At 39.3% G+C, this 16,218-nt stretch overlaps 2 protein-coding genes and 1 pseudogene across 2 annotated transcripts; 1 reads left to right on the forward strand and 2 right to left on the reverse strand.

Annotated features, from left to right (window-relative positions):
* Nucleotides 1-222: 222 nt before the first annotated feature.
* On the reverse strand, nucleotides 223-567 carry LOC149190478 (coatomer subunit zeta-2 pseudogene; annotated as a pseudogene).
* Nucleotides 568-730: 163 nt separating this feature from the next.
* LOC149190479 (nuclear transport factor 2-like) lies at nucleotides 731-1,659 on the forward strand. The gene has a single exon (XM_089413407.1). The coding sequence runs from the start codon at nucleotides 839-841 to the stop codon at nucleotides 1,547-1,549; it is 711 nt and encodes a 236-aa protein (XP_089269533.1). The 5' UTR covers nucleotides 731-838; the 3' UTR covers nucleotides 1,550-1,659.
* Nucleotides 1,660-1,885: 226 nt separating this feature from the next.
* On the reverse strand, nucleotides 1,886-2,571 carry LOC149190480 (putative 3-beta-hydroxysteroid-Delta(8),Delta(7)-isomerase). Its single transcript, XM_089413408.1, has one exon. The coding sequence runs from the start codon at nucleotides 2,517-2,519 to the stop codon at nucleotides 1,911-1,913; it is 609 nt and encodes a 202-aa protein (XP_089269534.1). The 5' UTR covers nucleotides 2,520-2,571; the 3' UTR covers nucleotides 1,886-1,910.
* Between the last annotated feature and the right edge of the window lie 13,647 nt (nucleotides 2,572-16,218).

Raw genomic sequence — 16,218 nt, forward strand, 5'->3', positions numbered from 1 at the left:
CTTGTATAAATTTGTGACTTTAAGAGGTACACAAACTACCATATCCTACTTTCTGAACTTTTCAAAATTTATACAAAAACACAAAACATGAAAAGTGAAGACAGAATTTAAAAGTGATGAGCATAAGATTCAAACAATGTCCACAACCACCAAGCATCACACATGCCAAGGATCACCAGTAAGCTGACAAAACTCAAATGCAAGGAAGGATTAAACAAATGATTATTTTAGAAGTGATCTTTCTAAATGTTCCCGTGCGGATGCAAGTGCTTGAGATATAGTCTGCTCAGATAGGGGTGCGCCTTCACCATTAGCACCATGGGTCACCACTTTTCCAGCAATTACACTTGCTTCAGTCTCCAGAATTATTCCCCCATCAACAATCTCGTCAAGAAAAATAAGGATGAGATCTAAATTTTCAAGAGTTGTTCTTTTCTCCACATCGCTCCTGAATACAGCAAATTCCAATTCGAGGCGTTGCATTAAATTGATCAAGAAAGTAATTGTGGGCGTTGTATTAAATTGATCAATAAAGTAATTCCGTACGAGATATATCACCGCAGTCATTTGCATATATATCAAACTGAATTTGTTATTGCTTTTAACAGTCATGAAATTCACAGTCAAGGGGGCGGGGGTATGGCAGACTAATCGCAGCAGGCATAATAAAAATGCTTTGAACGTTCAAAGATCAGACAACCTATAATTTCCAAAATATTTGTTGTCAGCCATTGACCATCTTCCTGCTGCAGTTCACGATGAGGGGCCACTTGCTCGTGAAACTTCAGTTGTAATCCAATATGCACCGAAAAAGTCTTATGCTTCAATTGTTAAAGTAATGAAAGAAAATGCGGCTCTTAGTGTTGCAGTTCAGAAACCATCTCTTGCGAAGGCGGTACCAAGCGCTGAGCGTCAAGCAACTTATTCCAATCCACCTAAGGCATCTGCAAATGAGTCCTTGAGTTCCACTGCTGTCGATATGATAGATAACAGTGCTTCCCCTGAAGCAGAAGGAAATGCGTGCTCTATTTATATCAAGCACTTGCCTGTGAATGTTACCCCTGCTCAAGTTGAGGAAGAATTCAAGAAGTTTGGGGCAATTAAGCCAACTGGGGTTCAAGTTAGGAGTAAGCAAGGAGGATTCTGCTTTGGTTTTGTTGAATTTGATGAAGCAACTTCAGTCCAAACTGCACTTCAGGCATCTCCAATTACAATTAATGGGCGGCAAGCATTTGTTGAGGAGAAGAAGACCACATCTAGCACTAGAGCTACTCGTGGACGGCCTTTTCCTGCTAGAGGGGGCTTCAGAAATGATGGAACAAGGGCACGTGGGGCCTATGCTGGTCGGGGAAATGGAAGAGCTGATTTTGTGAACAGGGCCGATCTGGGAAACAGAGCTCGAGGTTCTTTATCTGGGCGTGCTGTTTGGTTTTCTGATGCTTCCGAAGGATACCAAAGGGATAATCACATTCGAAATGTTGGGAGAGGCACTCAGCGAGGCGGTATGATGACAAGCAATGGGCCCAGGATGGGATCTGTTGCTGCATGACATCTAGGACAACAACTTGGTTGACTTGTTTGTCTAGACTTGGGTTGTTCATTTAAACCATTCAGGAGCTTAAAGTTCAATTTTGATAGAATTGTTATATTCTTTTAAGCAATCTTCCATGGCCATTGGCGGGGGAGGGGGAGTTGAATAACAAATAGTTTGGCAGGCTTTCATAAATGCAAACCATTTTGGATCAGATTTTCTGATTTTTTTTTTTTATCGGATTTGTTCAAATTAATATTAGAAACTGTGAGGAGGTGGCCATTCATTGCCTCTTAGAGTCTGCTACTGAAAAGCAGCGATGAGTTTAGAAACTGCATGCTATTTGTAGCTGGAAGTACAGCCGTCAAGAAAGCGTGACTTATTTTTTCCAGCATCTTACAGCAATAATTGAAGGTATTACCAACCAGAAGTTGTTTGCCAACACAAAGTAAAGCCAATAGTAATATCGACCAGCAGAGAAGTTGTCACCTTCCAAAAATGCTGTAACAAAATATACAATGTCACCATAAAGTTGGCCCAAACAAATTGCCAATTGGAGTGTGTAATTGTATGGCTTCCTTTCTGCTATTGCATACACAGCAAGAAGGCAGGCAGGTCCCTCTATTACAGCAGTGATTCCTTCTACTGTAACTACAGCAGAATCTCTTGCTGCATACCTTGAATCACCCTTGCTGTACCCTTTCCAAACTTCCGCCAGGTAAAAAGGAGATTCGAGCTTGTAAAAGTTTGGAGAGAAAACAAAATACCCTTCGAGAACCAGATGAGTTAACCCAGTAAACGCCCACCAACACATAAGAATTCTATCAATGGATGAGATCTTGGAGCATCTTCCTGAGATGAACCAGATGAGAGTAACAACAAGGACAGAGGCAATCCCATACACACCCACAATCTGGGATGGAGGGAGGAAGAGAGGCACATATCCAGGCAGTTGCAGGTCCTCGGGATAATATGGATGACCAGCCATTTCGCTTTCTCAATGAATCTCCAGCAATGTCTTCATGGATTACAATGATTGGAGGGTATGCAAAACATGGCGATTGCGAAGAAGCCATCGCCCTCTTTCATCTAATGCAGGGCCGAGGGATTCGACCTGATAAGTTCATATTTCCCAGTGTTCTTAAAGCCTGTGCTGAACTTGGGTATCTTCAGCAAGGCAGGGAAGTCCACAGACTCGTTAGAGAAAGAGGGTTAGAGTCGGATCCCTTTGTAGAAAGTGCCCTCATGAATATGTATGTGAAATGTGGGCATTTGGAGAATGCGCGCGAAGTGTTCGACAGAATGTCTCATAGAAATGTGGTCACATGGAGCGCTATGATAGCAGGTTATGTTCAGAATGGGTTTCGGGATAAGGCTATGGAACTCTTTGATAAAATGCGGGTTTTAGGAATCGGATCCAATGAGATTTCATGGAATTCGCTGATTGCAGGATGTGCGCAGAGCGGGGATGGAGAAGAGGCTCTGAAGCTATTTTGTCGAATGCATGAAGAAGGTGGAAAACCCAATTCTGTTACGATCAATCCGAGGGGTCGTCCGAATCACGTGGATCACTGTTATTATTATTATTATTATTATTATTATTTTTTTTTTTTTTTTAATTTTATGTTATTATTTATTAGTAACAGTCTAGAAAATGAAATTAATCCTAGCTTTAAAAACAAAAATGGTTAGTTTTAAATTTTCTTTTTAACAAATGGACACAAAAATTTGCATATTGAAAGATATTTTTGATGAAACATTTATTTATTCCTGAAATTGGTCGCCTAAATCATCCCTATTTTCTGATCCTCAAGATCGTACAAAGACGCAGGAGGAGAGCATACTTATTCTAAGCAAAACTGAAACCTATTTTTTGATCCTCGAGATCGTACAAAGACGTAGGAGGAGAGCATACTTATTCTAGGTAAAAGCAGAACTGAAAATTAAATCTAAAAGCCTACCTACTCTATACTAATTAGAATTTACAAATTAGTTACGTGTAGTTAAACTTCCAATGAAGCCATTCACGTAGCAGTAGCAACAATAGATTCAATAGCAATTTGTCAAATGAAAAATGACAATATTCGAGAGTGGATGAGTCTAGTTGTTGTAACTGCAAATTAACTAAAAAATTAAAAGATGAATCTAATCTAGTACTTACCTGGAACCATTGTTCGATGAAGCTTTGATAAGCACAGTTACTCTCACTCAGGTCATGCTGTAACTTCTGTTCTTCTTCTTCTCCAATCTGCTGCTCTTCTTCCTCGATCTCCTATTCGAATGATTGTTCGCCATCAGATACGCAGGATTCTTCAGACGTTGAGTCTTCATTTATTTCTTGGGGAGTAGTTGAACCTTTAATTCTTGTCAAGATCTCCTCTTCCAAGGAAGAAGAGATCCCGAATTCTGCTAGGATCTGAGTGAGTAGTTCCAAGCTGAAACTCATTGTTAAATCATGTTAAAAAAACAAAAAAATCAGCACACTAAAAATTGAATTAAAAACAAAAGGGATCACAGAAATAATCTTGAATTCAATACTCAATTAAAACCTCTTACAAGGACTGCTCATTAATTGAGTAATTGAATGCTTCAATTATAACCATGAACCATGAATTTATCACACATTCTTCACAGTTGCGAAAATCAAACACACCTGCAGAAATTGAAATTCACACTTGCATAAATGTAAACACGCCCTACATGCCCTGATCCATAAGAGGTCAAGCCCATTACGGTATCTCGAATGCGATGCGTAGGCTGTTCCCCACGTCTTACCGCACTTAACACCTCGGAGTTAGGAACATGTCTAAACACACTTGCAGAAAAATCAAACTAAACTTCAATCCATCGTGCCTCCCCGGCAACGGCGCCAAAATGTTGGGTGAAACTATGTTCGTTTAATTCCGTTGTAGTACTTACCCAACTATTTAATTTATCAATCCGAGGTCCGTAGACTTACGAGACACATGCACTGTATATGCAGGACTGAAGTGGAACTAATCTAATCTAATCTAATCTAAATTACTGAAATCAAATTAAAGCATTGAAACACTAACTAGGAAAGCATGAAATTGCATAAAGGAAAATAAATACAACATGTGAAGAAGTGAATGGAAAACAACAGATATGAGCTCATGACAATAAAACTATGTCAAACTATATTACAATAACTAAATTACAAATCAAGAAAGAGTCAAAGTTAATCTCCATTCTCTATTATTCATTATCCACCATCACAATGAAGAGAGAGCACTCTCTTATATACATGAGGAAGATAACCTTTCCATAATTACATTCAAATATTCTCTCAAGCACTCTCAACTAGTTTCCCATTATTACAAGATATCATCGCACAAATCCCTCAAACATGATCCCACAAATCTCTCATATCTTGGATAAGATATGTCTTCATGATTTTCTCCTTAGGATAAGATATGCTTCCATGATTTTCTCGATATGCCTCCATGATCTTCTCCTTAGGATAAGATATGCCTCCATGATTTTCTCGATATGCCTCCATGATCTTCTCCTTAGGATAAGATATGCCTCCATGATTTTCTCGATATGTCTCCATGATTTTCTCCGTAGAAAAAGGCTTGCATAATTATCTCCTTGATATGGTGGAGGAGATATTAATTCTTCACATATTTCCTACATCACAAAACTCACATATTCTTGAGATATATATATAAAAATATGTACATTTTCTAATAATTAATCATAAATTCACTTATAATACAAAAATGAATAAAATGGAAAATAAGAAGGTTAAACCCAAGTGTATGTAGGAAAGTGATATGATAACAGGTTAATGGAATGATGAAATGTAAGGAAAAAGGTGGATGAAAATATGACATTTCTGAGTCCCAACAATCTGTGATCATGATAAGTCGGCTCGTGATGAGACCTCTTATTCTTTGAGATATAGTGTTTTCTCGAATTGTTCCTATGAATGCTGCGATTTCCTTTAGCAGGGAGGAAGTCATTGTTTTTCCTTAAGAAAGCTCTAGACGACAATAATAGAGTTTGAAAACAGCAGCTTTACAGAGAATATTTATTTTATTATTGATACCTTTCATTGTGCTGATATAAAACAAATTTTTTTTTACCAAAGGTTGCTTTCATCAAATTTTTGAAGTTGAAACTAGCATCATGTCTAGGCTAAAGTTAACTCTACCTGTCAATAATAAAAATCAGATTTTTCGAAAATTTTTGCTACTTGTACAAGCGAAAAGCTCAAAATCTGATAGAGAATTGGTGTCTTTTTCATGAACCCTTTTAGTGACCATCTACAACTAGTTTTATTTATAAGAAAGAGAAAAACAAATAAAAACTAAAACTATCGTACAAAAATAGAAGAGTGATCTTCTATGGAAAATATTTTTTAAGAATCTGTCCATTAACAGGCAAAGAATCTCTTCTAACTGCTAAATCCTGCAACATAAATGTTGATGGGCCTATGACTTCTACAATCTGAAAAGGACCAAACCACAGTTTCTGAAATTTCGTATGTTTGCCCTTTTCTTCATGAGCCTTATCCCATTTCAAAACTAAATCTCCCACCTGAAAACTTTTTCTGGTCATTATGCTTGAGTCAAAAGAGGATTTTATCAGCGCTTGGTGATGGGCATGGGTTTTCTTAGCTTGTTCTCGTCATTCTTCTAATTTTATTATTTCAATTTGTCTTAGTTGTATGGAGGAGGTAGATACCTCATCGATGTGTTGTACCAAAGACAAAGAGGGGATGACTAAGTGAGTTGGAAGAACCACTTCTTTCCCATAAACTAAATTAAAGGGAGAATTGCCGATTGAAGCTTTCTTCGTTATTCTATCTGCCCATAAAGCATTTACCAACGCTTTGTGCCAATTCTTTTGGTTTTGGTCGACTGTTCTTTTAATAATCCTAATCAGGTTTTTGTTTGTTGATTCAGCCAATCCATTACCTTGCGTGTAGTTGTTGGCCGAATATTTCAGTTTGAACCCTCTTTTAAGTGCAAACTCAGTCATTGTATTTCCAGAAAAGTATGAAGCATTATCAAACATTAAGGCCGTTGGCAATCCAAACCTAGTGATTATAAATTGATCTATGAATTCAATAATGTTTTCAGAATTAGCTGTCTTGAGAGGAACTGCTTCTACCCATTTAGTAAAATAATCTGTTGTCGTGAGGATGTACCTATGCTGCTTAGAAGAGTGAGGAACGATCTCACCTATTATGTATAAGCCCCACTGACTGAATGGTTGTTAGATGTTTGCCGGCTGTAGTGGCATGGACGGTTTCTTTTGTTTTCCTGCAGCAGTCTGGCAGACTTGGCATCTCCTCACGTGACTGTGTGAGTCTTTGAACAGCGTGGGCAAATAATATCCTGCACGTAAGATTTTATGTGCAGTAGCATCTCCAGCATAGTGTCTGCCTGCTGGTCCATCGTGGAGTTCCTGCAAAACCTTTTCGGCTTCAGTTTTCTCAAGACACCTAAGAAGCACAGAATCGTAATTCTTTTTAAACAGAACATCATTTATGAGCTGGTATTGTTTAGCTTTCAACTTCAGAGCTCTTTTCTTGGTGTGATCCAGGTGTGATGGAGCATACCCGTTCTTAAGATAATAAATGGTGTCAGCATATAATGATTCTGCATCGTTTAGGCTTACCTCATACGTATGTACTTCTTCAGATGCATTCTCAGGAATTTGCGATGCTCCAGCCAACATTTTGCAGAAGCCTTGACCTCTTACAATGTTTGCTGGTTTGATCTCAAGATCGTATTCTTGTAAAGTGGTGATCCAATTTGCTCTTTTTCCGCCCACATCCTTCTGTATCAGAAGGTTTCTTACCGCTGGAAACGGTACTATGACCTTAGTATGGGCTTTAAGTAAAAAAGGTCTGAAATATTTGATCGATTTGAAAACAGCATATGCCTATTTCTCCACGTCTGAATAGTTGAGTTCTGCACCTTGTAAATTCGAGCTAAAAAATGCGATTGGAGCTTCCGCTTTCTCTTGATTTGCTTGAGTTAGAATCGCGGCATAAGATTTCTCTGAGGCAAACGTGTATAAGATAAAAGATTCTGAAAAATTCGAGGTCGCTAAAGATGGAGCGTTAATGATGGCTTGTTTGATCAAGTTGAATGCTTCATGCTCATCTTGACCCCATTTAAAATTTGAATTCTTTTTTATCATATTTTGCAAAGGAGAAACAATACGTGAGAAATCTGGGACAAATCTCTTCACAAAATTGATTTGACCAAGGAAAGATTGCATGGCTTTTTTGTTATGAGGCATGGATATTTCAGAAATTTCTTTGATTCTGTCAGGTTCAATGTGAATACCAGATTTTGACACTATGAATCCTAGAAGTTTTCCTTCACTTAATGCGAAAAAAGATTTCTTTGGGTTAAGTGAAATCCCATACCTTAAACATCGTTGAAAGATTTGTTTCAAGTCTTTGAGATGGTCGCTTCGTTTCTTGGAGTACACTGCTATATCATCCAGGTAAATCACTATAGATTTATTGACTAAACCTTTGAATGCGATGTCCATGGCTCTCTGAAATGTAGCGCCGGCATTGATCAAACCAAATGGCATCTTCCGATATGCGTATGTGCCCCATTTAGTTCGGAATGTGGTTTTTAACTGATCATCGGGATTTACCAGCACTTGATTGTATCCTGAAAATTCGTCCAAAAAAGACATTAATTCTGAGCCTGCTACTGCCTGTAATATCTGCTCCATAGGTGGGAGGGGAAAATTGTCTTTTTGACAGGCTTTGTTGAGATTCCGGAAATCGATACAAATCCTAATATCTCCGTTTTTCTTTCTAATGGGTACCATATTGGAGACCCATTTGGAATGTCTGACGGGGAAGATTATTCTGGCTCTCAATAACTTATTTAGCTCAGTTTTTATCTGATTTTCTAAATTGGGGTGGATTTTTCTGAGCTTTTGTTGGATAGGTTTTTCATTGTCAATCATTGGGATAGTGTGTTGAATGATAGAAGTGTTGTATGTCTTCAGCTCATCGTAGTTCCAGGCAAAAACATGTCTATATTGTCTCAAAAGACGGATATATGCTAATTTTTCTTCAGAGGCTAGGCCGTGGCCTAGATTAACGTTTTGTGGTTTCTCATCGGTTCCTAGGTTTACTAAATCGTAGTTCAAAGTCGAACTATACAGCTTAGAATTGGTAGACCTTTTAAACCGACTTTTCAAATCATATAAGTCTTCTAATTTAACCACCGATTTAGGTATAGAATTATCAGTGCTATTTTGTTGTATTTGGTGATCATGATGGTCTTCGTCAATTATTTGATTTGAGTAGGATCCTTCAGAAGTGAGGAAATTTACAATGTCTGGATCGTCATTGAATACTCTTCAGTTTGTAATGTTGTCAGGGATGGACGGTCTAAAAATTAATTCTATTGAGAATCTATCTGGGCTAAAATCTTTGGAGGGAATAAGTCTAGAGGCTACGTTACCTAACAGGTCTGCACTCGCATTTTGGAGTCTTGGGATTGACGAAATATTGAATGCTATGAAATGTGCAGTCAGATCTTGTACTAAAGATTGATAGTGCTTCAAATGACCTGATAGGCAATGTATGGTGTTACGTACCTGTTTGACGACAATCTTAGAGTCTCCGAAGACTTGAAGGTACTTAACGTTCAACCCGATTGCTTTGTATAGGCCTTGCACCAAGGCCTCGTATTCCGTTGTATTGTTTGTGCAATCGAATTCAAGTATGCACGTAAGCATGGTCTTATTTCCGTCTGGGCTAATCAGAACGCATCCTGCTCCTGCTCCCTCGTTAGATTTAGAGCCGTCAAAATATAATTTCCGAAACAAAGATGTATTTACAGGGTTATCTAAAAAATTAACACACTTCGAATTATCAGTTTGGGAAAAATTTTCGACTTGGGACAAAACTGAATTTTCTAAGTAAGGTGAGGTATGAGCGTTGAAATTTCCGAAGAAAGAATCTACCAAGTAATTTCCTATGATATTGCTGTTGTATGCTATTGCTTCATTTTCTCCCTCCAATTCTGTCACTATGTACTTCTGGTGTAACTCTCGTTCAACCTTTATTTGATTCGGTTTACCATTGTAGGGTAACCACATGTGCGACCAGTCGGTTGAGAAGTATCCATGGAGTTTTTCGGACCAATCCCTGCTAAGAATTAAGCCATAGAATTCAGGGATATCAGCTACTAGAATGTCAATAACCTGACATACCTTCGGGTTAGACGACAATCTTATGGTCACTTGATTAAGTTCACCAGTCACTTCGACTTGGGATCGATCAAGCTGAACTATGCGCACTACGGATTTTTGCGGTTGAACATTCAACTTGGCACATATTGATCTGGGTAAAATATTCGTTGAAGCACCATAATCCACCAAACAATTGTGCACGTTTTTGTTGAAAATTTCATAAGTGAGAAGAAAAGGGGGAGTATGAGACCTTGATCTTCCTCCAATCAAGGTGATGTCATTTGGGTCAACCTTATTGATCGTGTTGGTTGGAGGTCTTCCCGTGTTGTGGGAAGCTACAGCTGTAGGCAAAGATGTAGTAGGCACGGCATGTAAATCTTTCATCATTATCTTCTGTTGATGTTTCAATTTGCTCAACTCATAAAGAGTGATATTAGCCCTAGTATTTTTCATGTCATCAATAATGTTGTACTCCATTTCATCCGACACAATCAGTGTTCTTGATGGAGGTGCTTGATCTAATTGGATTGGGCTAGATTGAGTCGCTTTAGCGGTTGTTTTCTTTGTTGCGACTTTATCTTTTGTTGCAGGGCTTGCGCCCTTCTGCTTAGGGGTAGTTTGGGGAGGATCAAGTTGATTTTTGCTTCGTGTGCTAACCGGAAATGCTTCTTGATCTTCTTCTTGTGGGAGGATGAAATCCCACATTCCTTGTAGTTCCACAACTTCTTCGTCATCAGTCTTCCCTTCAGTGGTATTCTCTTCTTCTTCTTCTTCTTCTTCTTCTTCGGATTCGACGTTTGAGATAGCGTTGGGCGGTTTCACCTCCATTGAAGGATTTCTTTTAAAAGCTATGTAGGGCTTTCTCAAAGAAGTTTCTGCTACTTGTTTCTTTATGTCAATCATCTCATTGGACATGGTTTTTAACACTTTTTGTAATCCTTCCAAATCGAAAGGATCTTTCGATTGTTTCTTCTTGGGGTATTCCTTGTAGGAGACTTTCTTAGATTTGTGTTCCTCTATTGCAGATATTTTTCCAGGGCCACTACGCGTTTTTCTACTGCTATCGCCTCTGTCAAGTTTTCAACTAAGGTTGTCTTATTTGCCCTATCCACGAAGATTGCCAAGTTTGATGGTAAGGCAGTAATATACCATTCACATCTCACTTCTTCGCTGGGCTGGGAAGCAGCAGGGATTTTGTTGTGGATTTTATTGAACCGTAAATTAAAATCTTTGATGGGTTCTCTAGCCTCGGCTTTAAGATTGGATAGGTCATTGATTAACGTCATCGTTGGTCTATCATCACCAAATTTGGTAAGGAATTGACTTTGAAAAATGTCCCAACTTGTGATAGACCTAGAAGGTAATGAAAAATACCATGACCCGGCTGTCCCTTGCATTGTGTAGGGAAAAAGCCGGACGACAGCATCCTCGTTGGTAACTCCGTTGAGATTAACAGAAAGCATGAAATTATTGATATGCTCTTCAGCTAGCATGCCTGCTTCTGGATTGAATTTGGGTAGCCATTTCTCAGGATGGGCCGGTATTGGGCTCAAGGGTGGAGGCATTAAAACTGCCACAGGATTGTTCCATGGAGACTGGGCCATCGTTGAGCTGCTAGTAAATGAAAGTGCAGAGGATGATCCCTGATGCTGGGAAGATGAAGATATTACGATCTTTGATGATTGAAGAGGAGGGGTTGTGGAAGATGGATGAGTGGTTTGGAATGAAAAAGTGGGTGGCTGACTTCGCGGTGAGGGAGTTGAGATGGACGACGTAGATGAAAGAGTCTCACTGTCAGACTCTGGTGGTGTTTTCCTTGCTCTTTTCCTGGTGGGGAGAGGGAATTCAGTTGGCTGGATGCCAAATTTTTCACTCTTTAATCTGGTCAGGGGATGAGCAGGATTGTACTGCGAAGTCACGCTGCTTTGAGATTTATCAGACCTCTGATTAAAAATAGAGAATCCCTGGAGTTTACGAATCAGAGTTTGAATTTCAGGGGGTTCAATGGTAAATTGGTCTGAAATATTAGGGTATGTAGCAGTGGTTGATACTCGAGCGACTTCTAACTCTGGATTTAAACGTACTGGGGAAGTCGGGGGAGTTGATGAGGGCGATTTACTCTCAGAATGGTATTTAGATTTTGATTTAGGTGCCATTCATAGTTCGGGCCCTCCTTCTAACGCCAAATATGTTGAGGCCCCGAAAATCGGGTCGACAACAAGGGGGATACCCACCCGGTCCGGACCTTGGTTGGCAGCTCCTTATCCGTTTGGTATAGCGGGTCCGACTGGGGATAATGGGACCAGTTTCCCAATCTAAGGGGTGTGTGTGTGTGTAGAGTTGGATGGTGCTGATCTAGGAGTGTTTTAATCTAATTTAATTCAAACTTCTAAACTACCTCTATGCTATTGTAATCTAATGAGAAACAACACATCTAATCTACGCTAACCCGGGGTGTATTTCTTCTATTATGCGATCTAAAGAGATTTCGAACAATAACTGGTAATAAAGATCATTCAGCTATCATAAGAATAAAAATCAATTAAGATAAACCATTCTGCATAAGAAGTTAAGCAAAACAGTTGTGAACAGCATATCGCATAATAAGTTATTCATATATCAAGCACAAATAAATGACTCCACCGTACAGAAGTGCCAAATGGTAACCCACACATTCATGCATTAACATATAAACAACTGAAAACTGCATATCACTTTAAGAATATGAACAGAAACTGGTCAAGAGATAAAAGTACCATTTATGACTGGTTCCACTCATAAGCTTCAAGCAATAACGATTTATCTCTACTTGTTCTAACATCTACTAAGAGTACAAAAGTGCAACATCAGTAGCAGACATTAAATGCAAACATTGATAAATCTCGATCCATCCATTCACCAAAAACCCCCTCCGAGGGTGCAAAAGTGCATGTTCTGAGGACAATTTTTTTGACAAATTTCCGGACCCTTCTCCAAATGCCTGCGAAGGGTTTAAATACTGCTAACTAATTAATCTTAATTACATAAATTTAGGACACGGTTTCAAATGACCGCCCTTCTACTAAAACAAATTTATTTCTAAAAATTGAATCTAATTTCTAACCGTTTTTGTATTTGCTCCTTAGTGCTGTAAGCAATGCAACATTCGCTGGGAAGAGTCGGTTGTTTGTCTTCTCCTTTCGTTTGAGTTACGAAAATAGAAATAACAAGCGCTGGCACCGCTTTCTGACAAACTGGAAGATATTTTCCTCTGGCTTGGTGTATTCGATGCGTTTATACTTGGTAATAACTCAAATTTCTCTCAAACTAATTGTGCTGTTGCTATTTCGGTTTCCGGCCTTGCGACTGACTGAACCAGTTAGGGACTTTGCTCTCTGAACAATTTTCTGTCTTGAAAACTGCTTCCGTTCTTTGTTCCAGGCTTTTCTGGTGCGTTTTCCCTCTTTAGCGTTTTTCTTTTTGCTTTATCCAGTCTAAGCTTCAGGATCTTTTGTGAACATACTGCTTTTGTGCGCCTTTGACTCTGAGTCTTGGATAGTCTATTTCCATCAGTCTCTGTTGAGTGATACTCTGGAATCCGTGGTCCTGCTGCATGCGGCATCCGTTTGCGAAGGCATCTCTTCTCTGTTCTCCGAGTATTGACGCTTTCCCCTTTTCCTTAGATGTTTCCTGCATATTGATTTATATTAGTTGCTGTCTTACAGTTTACGCAAAGGAAAAGAGTAATGACGAAAAGATTGATATGAAAGCTTTAGCTCTAATGAATGCATAATCATGACACTCATAATGAACTGACTCTTCGAAAAACACAACACAATCCTTCTCAGATACTTTGGCGTACAATCATTAAATTCTTTTAAGGCGCGCGCCCAATTTTGGTCTGCAGACAGCTTTCCTTGAACACTGTGTCGAGGAAATTTTGCGATGAGTGTTTCTGCGACTCGCATCGCAGTGTCGAGGATTGCGTCGTTTAAGATGTGTCATCGCAGGAATTGATGATCGCATTCATCGCAGATCGCAATATCGCAGATCGCAATATCGCAGATCGCACTTAATCATAATCATTGTGTGCTGCTTATGCGATGTTGCGATATGCGACGTCGCATATCGGTCGTCGACGATTCCTTAAGCTTTTTATTTAAGAGAGCTTCACAATATAAGCGATGCGATGAATCTCGCGTCGCTTCTTCGCAGCTTATTATGCGCATAGGAAAACGTCTCACCCTCTTCTCGCGATGTGATATAGCTTTAGGGAGTCAAAATACAAAAAATTTGATAAAAAAAAATTTTGGATTTTTGTTAAGGGTCCCCATTTGCTTGGTGTTATTGCTAATACCAATCAAAGAGGGGGGTTGTTGGTGACCACAACAAGATCTTTTATTCCATTTTCTTTTTTTCTCTGTTTTTTTCTGTTTTTTTTCTTTTTTCTGTTTTTTTCATTTTATTTTTTATTTTTTGTTGCTCAGGGTGTGGGTGGAGTGGAGACAAGGACCTGCTCCACTACCAACACTAATTTACCCAGATACTCAATGAACTTCTTCTTGGAAAGGGGCTTCCTGTAGATCTTCAATCTATGCCCATTGACGAGCATGGGGATGGTTTCTTCATCAATGGTCTGGATAAGGACTGAACCATTGTCATTGCATTTTTCTACTGCATATGGTCCCAGCCATCTTGTCCTCAGCTTGCCCTTGAAATCCTTGTATCTCGAATCATATAGCAACGCCCAATCTCCTGGCTGAAATTGTTTTTCTTTGAGGTGTCGGTCATGCCATATTTTTCTTTGAAGTTGGACTACCTCTGAGTGGAGAAGGGACTACATTCTCTGTTCATCTAATCCATTTAGCTAAAGCAATCTTTCCTTTTGCGCATGGTTGAGATCTAGGTCTAGCTGAGCTGCCATCCTTAATGTGTTATATTCAAATTCTATGGACAGCAAAGCCTTCTTCCCATAGATCATCTCATAGGGTGTGAAACCTGTGGTGGTTTTCCAAGTAGTGTTATAGGCACAGGTGGCCTCAACCAATCAGTTTGCCCAATCTTTTCTGTTGCTGCTCACTACCTTAGTCAAAATCCCTTCCAAAGCTCTGTTAGTGACTTCCACCTATCCATTTGTTTGCGGATGATAAGGGGTGGAATTTCTGTGCTTAATCTTGTGATGTGTGAGCAGGTATTCAATCAGATTGGAGGTAAACTGACTTCCTTGATCTGTGACTAATTCTCTTGGATAGCCAAACTTGTAGAAGATATTTTCCCTCAAAAACTCAGCTACTTTTTCTTCTATTGTTGCTTTGATTGCCTTTGTTTCTGCCCACTTTGTCAGGTAATCCGTGCACACAATGATGTAAGACTTCTATTTTGAAGGAGGGTTGATAGGACCCACAAAGTCCATGCCCCACTTCTCAAATGGCTCGAAAGTCACTTGAGGCTGCAAGGGCATCTCATCCCTTGGAGTAGGTTTCCCCATCCTTTGACATCGGTCACATTGGCTGATGTATCTCCTGACATCTTGATGAAGAGTGGGCCAATAGTAACCTGCCTACAGAATTTTGAAGGCAGTTCTCTTTGCTGCAAAGTGGCCCCCATAGGGCCCATCATGACAGGTTAGGAGGATGTCAAAAACTTCCTCCTCCCTGACACATTGCCTCAAAATTTGATCTGGGCCAAGTTTAAAAATATTGCCCCCAATCCAAGTGAATGGGGCACTTTTCCTCACGATCTTGCTCTTCTCTTTTGAGGACAGGTGTGGCGGAAACTGTGCTAAAACTAAATAATTTTCTATATCAACAAACCATGGAGAGAGTACTGAAATAGCAAATAGGAGTTCATCTGGCATTTGATCATCCACCATTCCTTCTTCACCTGTAGGTAGATCTAGTCTAGACAGAAAATCAGCAACAACATTTTCCTTACCTGGCTTATCAACAATGGTCAAATCAAATTGCTGCAATAAAAGTAACCATCTAATGATACGAGCATTTACATCAGGTTTATTCATCAAATACCTAATTGCAGCATGATCAGTATGTACGAATGTTTGATAGCCAGTGATGTAGTGTCTGAACTTGTTTAGGGAATGGACTATAGCCAGGAGCTCTTTTTCGGTTACAATGTAGTTTAATTCTGCCTTGGACAAGTTTTTACTAACAAAATATATGGCATACAGTAGCTTCTCTTCAACTTGTCCTAAGGCTACTCCTATAGCTTTGTTCGAGGCATTTGTGTGAATGTGGACAAGTAGGGCCCAGTTTGGACTTCTCAAAATTGGGGCAATTATCAACTTACCTTTCAAGGCATCCAGAGCCTCTTGACATTTTTCAGTCCATATGAACTCAACGTATTTTCCCAAAAGACCGAACAATGGAGAGGCTAGCTTATTAAAATCCTTAATGAATCTTCTATAATACCCTGCTAAGCCTAGAAATCTCCGAACATCTCTTACCTTTTGAGGAGGTGGAACCCTTTGGATGATAGCAATCTTG

The sequence above is a fragment of the Pinus tabuliformis genome, chromosome 3_1 (genome assembly GCF_031772625.1).
Source record: "Pinus tabuliformis cultivar Carrire ecotype Pingquan chromosome 3_1, CPIR1, whole genome shotgun sequence".
NCBI classification, from domain to species: domain Eukaryota; kingdom Viridiplantae; phylum Streptophyta; class Pinopsida; order Pinales; family Pinaceae; genus Pinus; species Pinus tabuliformis.